At 46.8% G+C, this 9,884-nt stretch overlaps 1 protein-coding gene across 1 annotated transcript in view; it reads right to left on the bottom strand.

The window, feature by feature from the left end:
• Positions 1-9,884, bottom strand: part of PPP4R4 (protein phosphatase 4 regulatory subunit 4) — a 153,394-nt gene that overhangs the window by 117,586 nt on the left and 25,924 nt on the right. The window contains 1 exon segment of the mRNA XM_077466815.1: positions 6,329-6,402. Within this exon segment, the coding sequence (XP_077322941.1) occupies positions 6,329-6,402 (74 nt within the window).

Here is a 9,884-nt window from a genome sequence, read left to right as displayed (position 1 = left end):
TTTTAAATGGTGTTATTTCCGTTTAATGTCATTTTGTGCAGGGACTGTTCTAAACACGGGAAACACGTGGCACTTCACAGGCATACTACAGACACCCTCCCAGGCACCATATTTAAAGGAATATTTCACTTTTTTTTTTTCACTTTAATCGTCATTAAAATCAGTGCTCCCGCCAAAACGGTAGTTTTTAAAACTTTTTTTTGCAGTGACCCATGTCCCCTGAGGCAGGAGGCAGGTCGCCAAACCCTTTTTAGCACACTATCTTGCATATTAGCCGTTAAAATTAGCACTTTCCAATTCGAACGTTCGAGTCCCATAGACTTCAATGGGGTTCTAACGTTCGTGCCGAACGCGGGGGTCGTTCGCAAGTTCTGGTGCGAACCGAACCGGGGGGTGTTCGGCTCATCCCTACTTGACATGTGTCAGCTGGCAAGCCTGGCTTATGTCAAGGTCATGCGAGTTCTATCTCCAATAGGACCACCTTGCCACCTGGGTTCATTTCAAGACTCCCGGGCTGAAGAAGGTAGCACTGGCATAGCCTACCAGTCTTGGAAGAGAATTATGCCTGGCTTACATCAGGGTCATGCGAGTTCTATCTCCAATAGGACCACGTTGCCACCTGGGATCATTCCAAGAATCCCTGGTCTGAAGAAGGTAGCACTGGCATAGCCTACCAGTCTTGGAAAAGACTGGCGCGTTTCAAGGGACATGCCCTCTTATTCAGAGCAAACATGTCAGATGGCCAGCCTGGCTTATGTTTAGGGTCATGCCAGTTCCATCTCCAATAGGACCACCTTGGTTTATGTACATATTTACTTTTTGCGTTGTTGGTAATGCACTGGACTTTGCACCCTTTTGATTTGTCGGTCTCCCTCCTCCAGGCCTGATGTAACATCTCCTATTTACAACAATAGTAAGCTCTTTGGTTCAGAAGCAAATAGGGCAACATCTGGGTACACCATAGAGCAGGGTAGTGAGACCAGGGCTAGTAAATTCTTCTACAACCTTCTATACCCGATTGCTACCAAAAAGTTTATTATACAATAAAAAATGACGGTGATGCAAAGTATGTATATAATTGTAATAAAAAGGGATCAACCAATCGAAAGTAAGAATTACTATAACTTAACTAGACAAAACAATAACCTCTCAAATCATTGGCATCCGTGGGGGTCATGACCCCAAAGGGAGAGTACCCCCAAATCATTGGTATCAATAGGATTGTGGCGCCAGGGGAGCTTACCCCCAAATCATCGGTATCAATGGAATTGTGGTGCCAGGGGAGAGTACCCCCAAATCATTGGTATCAATGGGATTGTGGTGCCAGGGGAGAGTACCCCCAAATCATTGGTATCAATGGGATTGTGGCGCCAGGGGAGAGTACCCCCAAATCATCGGTATCAATGGGATTGTGGCGCCAGGGGAGAGTACCCCCAAATCATTGGTATCAATGGGATTGTGGCGCCAGGGGAGAGTACCCCCAAATCATCAGTATCAATGGGATTGTGGTGCCAGGGGAGCTTACCCCCAAATCATCGGTATCAATGGAATTGTGGTGCCAGGGAGAGTACCCCCAAATCATTGGTATCAATGGGATTGTGGTGCCAGGGGAGAGTACCCCCAAATCATTGGTATCAATGGGATTGTGGCGCCAGGGGAGAGTACCCCAAATCAACGGTATCAATGGGATTGAGGCGCCAGGGGAGAGTACCCCCAAATCACTGGTATCAATGGGATTGTGGTGCCAGGGGAGAGTACCCCCAAATCATTGGTATTAATGGTATCATGGCTCCCCAGAGGACAGTACCCCATATCATTGGCGTCAGTGGAATTGTGCCTCCCCAGGGAAGAATACCCCCAAATCATTAGTGTCAGTGGGATCGTGACCTCCAGGGGAGAATACACAAAATCATTGGTGTCAGCGGGAGTATGGCCCTGAATCATTGGTGTCAAAGGAATAGTGGCCCCCAAGGGGAGAATACCCCCAAATCACTGGTATCAATGGGATAATGGCCCACAGGGAAGAATACCCCCAAATCATTGGTGTCAGTGGGATTGTGGCCCCCCAAGGGAGAATACCCCCAAATCATTAGTATCAGGGTGATCTTTGCCCCCCAGGGAAGAATACCCCCAAATTACTGATGTCAGTGGGATTGCGTCCCCCCCCAAGGGAAGAATACCCCCAAATCATTAGTATCAGGGTAATCTCCCCAGGACAGAATACCCCAAATCACTGATGTCAGTGGGATTGTGGCCCCCCAGGACAGAATACCCCCAAATCACTGATGTCAGTGGGATTGTGACCTCCAGGGGAGAATACACAAAATCATTGGTGTCAGCAGGAGTATGGCCCTGAATCATTGGTGTCAAAGGAATAGTGGCCCCCAAGGGGAGAATACCCCCAAATCACTGGTATCAATGGAATAATGACCAACAGGGAAGAATACCCCATATCATTGGTGTCAGTGGGATTGTGGCTCCCAGGGAAGAATACCCCATATCATTTATGTCAGGGGAACCCTTTCCCCCCAGGCAAGAATACCCCCAAATCACTGATGTCAGTAGTTTATTCCAATGATACAAGGGGGGGAGACATTTACTAAAACCGGAGCACTTAGAGTCTGGTGCAGCTGTGCATGGCAACCAATCAGCTTCTGACTTCAGCTTTTTCAATTAAGTTTTGACCATAAACCTGGAAGCTGCACCAGATTCTGTGTACACCAGTTTTCAGTAAATCCACCCCCCCCCCCCCCATTGCTAGCGAAACCAACGCGTTTCAGGAGTTTCACCTCCAACACCTTCATCAGGGCCTGAGAAAAAATAAAACAATGTGTGCGCGCGCCGATAATTCAGTCTATAGTTGTATGTCCGCACGCAGCAATTCACCACCAGATGGTCCATGCGGTGAGTTGAAGCAGCCTTCTACAATTGGGGTGCCAAGACACCCTGAAGATGGCATCTGTGTTGGTAAGAGGTGCCATAGACAGCATAATAAATATACTGTATGCAGGGTCAAAGATGTGGACTCTTTTTTTTTTTTTTTTTTTATTGATTTAAAATGGAAAATACTAAATCTGGCCACTAGATGGCACTAAGTATCATAGAAATTCCTTATGATACTTAGCTCCACCTGGTGGCCAAATGTGGTATTTTCCATCTTAAACCAATGAAATACATTCCTCCGGCACAGGAAATGCTCTAATAACATCTGTTTTTTTTTTTTTTTTTCTTTGTCCCATTTTCACAGGATGTACACGCACTCTCACTGGGCAAATGCTATCCAAGTTTTATATGCGCCCCCTAGTTATAAATGAGTGTTTGCGTGTTAAGGTAGCAATAAAATAGCAAGCAAAATGGGCACCATTGGCAACAACTGTGACGGCTCCATTTGTTTTGTTTTTTTAGGCTTTCTTTCTTCTATTTTTATCTGGTGATCCAGCCAGCAAGTATGCTGTTTTTTTCAAAAGCTCAAGCTCTCCAGCAGAATGTATCAGGCAGAGGGATGAGACAAACCATTTACCACTGACAGGGGTGCTTAGAATGATCAATGCAAAATCGCGTCCTATTCATTTCAATGCAAAAACACCCCCCCCCCTACTGATTTCAATGCATAATCGCATCCCATTGACTTCAATGCAAAAATGCTCCCTATTGACTCCAATGCAAAACCATGTCCCATTGACTTCAATGCATGCAATCAGCCTCTAAAGTGCGGATCGCTTTTTAGAGAGCAATGCTAGTGTAAACTAGTCCTAACTGAGAAATAGTTGAGACATGCTGATTAAGAGAATGGCAGCTTCCATCTGTGGTTTTGCACACAGGTGTTTCTTGCTTATTGAAAGACTCTTTTTTTTGACATGATGGACCCACATCCCAACCATTGTGACCCCCTGGTCCTCGCAGCGACCATCAAGCAGACAGAGGAAGTGAAGCGCCGCGGGACGGGCACAGAATTTGGTTACAGACGGCGAGAAGCGACAGCAAACAAAAGAAAACAATGAAAGAGGAAGAACAAAACTCAATATAATCAAATATAACCAAATATAATCACAGGCATTTGTTGGGAGACCAAAAAAACAAAACAAAAAAAAAAACCCATCCTCCCAAATGCGGTGCGTCAACAACGCCTCCGACACTTTATAAAACTTGGCTGAGATAAAACAAAAAGAAAAAAAATTCAGACAGAAATTTCATATTTTGTATTCATTTACAACTTATTTTAAGTGACAATACGCCGCTTACCCCGAAGCGCAACGTCCACTAATACGTTGCCACGGTAACCAGGTTCTTCAACATAACATTGAAGTAAATATCAATTTTTTGTTTTTTTTTACTAGCAATAATCAGACATTTTCAAAAATATTTCAGGTCCTTATTGAAGAGCATCTTATCGCAGACAAAGGCCGTCTTTACGCTGACGCCACAGGTGAATCAAGCCGTGGCCAGCCGCAGTCAGTGGTCCCCGCTCCGCGATGGGTCTTTCCAACGCTCCCAACGTTGGCAAATATAAGTCATTTTCTAGCAAAAAATAAATTTTTTTAACCTTTACAGATCCACGCTATAGCCGAATGACGGCTACGGCGCGGACCTGCTTTGGCTGGGACGACGTCTATTGACGTCCTCCTGTGCCCGAGCGGCCTGCGTGCCCCTTGCAGGACGGGCGCGGCGCGCTCTGTGATCAGCGAGTCTCGCTGGATCACAGATCGGAGTGAGGGGTTGATCCTGAGCCCTTACCACATGATCAGCTGTCAGCCAATGACAACTGATTACATGATGTAAACAGAGCCGATAATCGGCTATTTTTGCTCCTCGCGCTGACTGCGCGAGGAGAAATAAAAAAAGCCGATTACCGGCACCCATGATTGGGACATCAGTCCCCCGATCACGGTGTGCTGCTGCAGATCCTTATTGTCCACCTGTGGCCCCTGCCAGTGCCACCTAGCAGTAGGCAACAGTAGGGCCATCAGGGCCCACAGTGCCACCTATCAATGCCTCAACAGTGCTGCACAGGTTCCACTGATCAGTGCCACCTATCAGTGCCATCTATCATTGGTACCTATCAGTGCCACCCATCCATGCCACCCATCTGTGCCACCCATTAGTGGCCATCAGTGCCGCCTTACCTGTGCCCATCAGTACCACCTTATCTGTGCCTATCAGTGCCGCCTTAACTGTTGCCTATCGGTGCCCATCAGTGCAGCCTATCGAGGCACTGATAGGTGGCACTGTGGGCCCTGATAAGGCTGCACTGATGGGCACCGATAGGCACAGATAAGGTTGTACTGATGGGCACAGGTAAGGCGGCACTGGTGGCCACTGATGGGTGGCACGGATGGGCACTGATAGGTACCAATGATAGGTGGTACTGATGGGCACTGATAGGTGGCACTGATGTGCAGCACTGTTGAGGCACTGATAGGTGGCACTGTGGGCCCTAACAGTGCTGCACATCAGTGCCACCCATCAGTGCCCATCAGTGCCACTTATCAGTGCCCATCAGTACCACCTATCATTGGTACCTATCAGTGCCCATCCATGCCACCCATCAGTGGCCATCAGTGCCCATCAGTGCCACTTATCAGTGCCCATCAGTACCACCTATCATTGGTACCTATCAGTGCCCATCCATGCCACCCATCAGTGGCCACCAGTTCCGCCTTACCTGTGCCCATCAGTACCACCTTATCTGTGCCTATCAGTGCAGCCTTAACTGTGCCTATCAGTGCATATCAATGAAGGAAAATGACCTGTTTGCAAAATTGTATAAACAAACTATGAAACATGAAAAAAAAAAAATCTAAATTTTTCATCTTTTTTATTTGTTTAGCAAAAAATAAAGATCCCAGCTGTGATTAAATACCACCAAAAGAAAGCTCTATTTGTGGGTAAAAAATGATAAAAATGTCCTTTGGGTACAGCGTTAGGGGGGTTTAAGTGCCCAGTAAGCAAGTGGTTAAACAAAAAAGTGCATGAAAATGGCGGGTCTTTAATTCCAGCCCCAAAAGGAACAGCTGAAAACAGAGCAATCATAATAAAACCTTGTCGGCAGAGTATGCTGGGGCTCAGTGCCTGGACAAGGTCATCCAGCGCCCAGGGCAAAGATGCGAAACTGCGCCCCCCTTTCCCTTAGGGTTAGGGTCACAGTGCCCCCTACCCCTGCAATAAACCATTGCGCCAGGGGCAGCCGCCCCTCCTGCCCATCCCTTGTCCCAGCCCTGCTGGGACTTGCAGTTCCCCCAGCACTGGCTGCACCGCAGTCTATGTCTGCTACATACATCATGCCTTGTCAGTCTGGGGTCAGAAGAAAAAAAAAAACGCAAAGCCTTACCTGAGAAGATAGACCGCCCTCTCAATGTCATTCAGGTCTTCATCGACTGTTAGTCTCTCGATCTCCTCTGGGGTCTGTAAAATACAGAAGAGGAGTCAGTGATATAAAACACACAGACCCGGACGATTCGCCGGCGGGTGACCCCAAACGCAGCCCATTCAAGTTAATGGGGGGGGGGGCTACAACTGCATGCAATGCAAAGTGGAAATTTTTGTTTATTAAAAATCTTACAAATATACAACGTACTAAAAAGATATTTACATATATACAAAAAAATAAATAAAAAACTATTTTATATATATATATATATATATATATATATATATACAGTGGTGTGAAAAAGTGTTTGCCCCCTTCCTCATTTCCTGTTCCTTTGCATGTTTGTCACACTTAAGTGTTTCGGAACATCAAACCAATTTAAACAATAGTCAAGGACAACACAAGTAAACACAAAATGCAATTTGTAAATGAAGGTGTTTATTATTAAAGGTGAAAAAAAATCCAAACCATCATGGCCCTGTGTGAAAAAGTGATTGCCCCCCTTGTTAAAACATACTATAACTGTGGTTGTCCACACCTGAGTTCAATTTCTCTAGCCACATCCAGGCCTGATTATTGCCACACCTGTTCACAATCAAGGCATCACTTAAATAGGATCTGCTTGACACAGTAAGGTCCACCAGAAGATCCTTAAAAGCTACACATCATGCCGAGACCCAAAGAAATTCAGGAACAATTGAGAAAGAAAGTAATTGAGATCTATCAGTCTGGAAAGGGTTATAAAGCCATTTCCAAAGCTTTGGGAATCCAGCGAACCACAGTGAGAGCCATTATCCACAAATGGCGAAGACATGGAACAGTGGTGAACCTTCCCAGGAGTGGCCGGCCGCCCAAAATTACCCCAAGAGCGCAGCGACGACTCATCCAAGAGGTCACAAAAGACCCCACAACAATGTCCAAGGAACTGCAGGCCTCACTTGCCTCAGTTAAGGTCAGCGTTCATGCCTCCACCATCAGGAAAAGACTGGGCAAAAATGGCCTGCATGGCAGAGTTCCAAGGAGAAAACCACTGCTGAGCAAAAAGAACATCAAAGCTCGTCTCAATTTCTCCACTACACATCTTGATGATCCCCAAGACTTTTGGGACAACATTCTGTGGACCGATGAGACAAAAGTGGAACTCTTTGGAAGGTGTGTGTCCAAGTATATCTGGCGTAGAAGGAACACTGCATTTCATAAAAAGAACATTATACCAACAGTAAAATATGGTGGTGGTAGTGTGATGGTCTGGGGCTGTTTTGCTGCTTCAGGACCTGGAAGACTTGCCGTGATAAAAGGAACTATGAATTCTGCTGTCTACCAAGAGATCCTGAAGGAGAATGTCCGACCATCTGTTCGTGTACTCAAGCTGAAACGAACTTGGGTTCTGCAGCAGGACAATGATCCTAAACACACCAGCAAGTCCACCACCGAATGGCTGAAGAAAAACAAAATGAAGACTTTGGAGTGGCCTAGCCAAAGTCCTGACCTGAATCCTATTGAGATGTTGTGGTATGACCTTAAAAAGGCCGTTCATGCTGGAAAACCCTCTAATGTAACTGAATTAGGACAATTCTGCAAAGATGAGTGGGCCAAAATTCCTCCAGGACGCTGTAAAAGCCTCATTGCACGTTATCGCAAACGCTTGGTTGCAGTTGTTGCTGCTAAGGGTGGCCCAACCAGTTATTAGGTTTAGGGGGCAATCACTTTTTCACACAGGGCCATGATGGTTTGGATTTTTTTTCACCTTTAATAATAAACACCTTCATTTACAAATTGCATTTTGTGTTTACTTGTGTTGTCCTTGACTATTGTTTAAATTGGTTTGATGTTCCGAAACACTTAAGTGTGACAAACATGCAAAGGAACAGGAAATGAGGAAGGGGCAAACACTTTTTCACACCACTGTATATATATATGTATATATATGAACAAAAAAAATCCAAACAGAAAAAGGCTCTTTTGCCAGAAAAAAAACCCATAAAGGACTTTTTTTCCGAGTGGAAACCTGACACTGTATTGAACTAAACTAGCTAAAAAAAAGTATCTGAATCAAAATCCCAATGTGTCTTAAAAGCCCCGTATGACCACTCCGCATAACTGGTGTTAAAGGAAAGGGACGCCCAGAGCCCCCACCCACCCACTTATAGACTTCTATATTGAAGGGGCACTGAATAGGGATGAGCTTCGTGTTCGAGTCGAACGTACATTCGACTCGAACATTGGCTGTTCGTGCGTTGGCGAATTCCCGAACGTTTTGGCCGTTCGCGTCAAAATTCGAGTGACGCGCGCGCGGACCATAATGCAGTGCATTGCTGCCCGATGATTGGCCAAGCATGCACTGTGACCCCGCATGCTTGGCCAATCGCAGCGCCGGCAGCGAGGAGAGCTATGATTGGCCACAGGCATCCTGCCTGTGGCCAATCATAGCTCAGGCTGTGTAGTGCACGCCCCACACTATATAAGGCCGCCTTTGAGGCGGCCTCCTGTAGTGTGTTACTTTGCATCTGAAGCAGTGGGTGTTCTGTGTACCTTCAACACAGTTACACACCAATCGTTTTTGGCTGATTTCCTATCTTGCTGCTGTGTAGTGGTTGTTGTCTGTGCCCTGACTGCAGTATACACCACTATATTCACCTCACCTATATAGCTAGTGATCTAGCTTTAACCACTTAACTGCCCATTGCCGATTAACGGCTTCAGGGCGGTTGTTTAACTCAGAGAGGCCGTTAATTAACGGCCTCCCAGAATTCTGCTCTCGCGTGCCCCGAGGTGTGCGCACTCGAGAGCATCCGTGACCGCCGGGTCGCATCACGGATCACGGTAAACGGCCGCTCATAGCGGCTGTTTACCACGTGATTGCTCCGTCAAATGACGGAGTGATCACTTGGAAACAAACCGGCGTCATGTTATGACGCCTGTTCCTCCCTCCCCTCTCTGTACCGATCGGTACAGCGGAGGGGAAAGAGATCGGTGTCAGCAGCGATGTGGGCTGCATCTGCAGTGCCCACATCGCTGCTCACCGAATTTAACCCCTCAATTCCCTGCCAATACTCTGCAATACCAGTGCATACTCTGCAGTACCCCGCCATTACTCTGCAGTGCCCCGCCATTACTCTGCAGTGCCCCGCCATTACTCTGCAGTGCAGTACCCTGCCATTACTCTGCAGTGCAGTACCCTGCCATTACTCTGCAGTGCAGTACCCTGCCATTACTCTGCAGTGCAGTACCCTGCCATTACTCTGCAGTGCAGTACCCCGCCATTACTCTGCAGTGTAGTACCCTGCCATTACTCTGCAGTGCAGTACCCCGCCATTACTCTGCAGTACCCTGCCATTACTCTGCAGTAACCCCCATTACTCTGCAGTACCCCCAATACTCTGCAGTACCCTGCTATTACTCTGTAGTACCCCGCCAATACCCCGCCAATACTCTGTAATACCCTGCCATAAATTGCCATACCCAGCCATACTCGGAGATACCCAGCCATACTCGGTGATACCCTGAAATACCCAGC

The sequence above is a fragment of the Lithobates pipiens genome, unplaced genomic scaffold (assembly GCF_037356315.1).
Source record: "Lithobates pipiens isolate NorthernLeopardFrog02 unplaced genomic scaffold, aLitPip1_a1.2 Scaffold_37, whole genome shotgun sequence".
NCBI classification, from domain to species: Eukaryota; Metazoa; Chordata; class Amphibia; order Anura; family Ranidae; genus Lithobates; species Lithobates pipiens.
The sequence above is the reverse complement of the archived record's forward strand: the minus strand, read 5'-3'. Positions and strand labels throughout refer to the sequence as shown.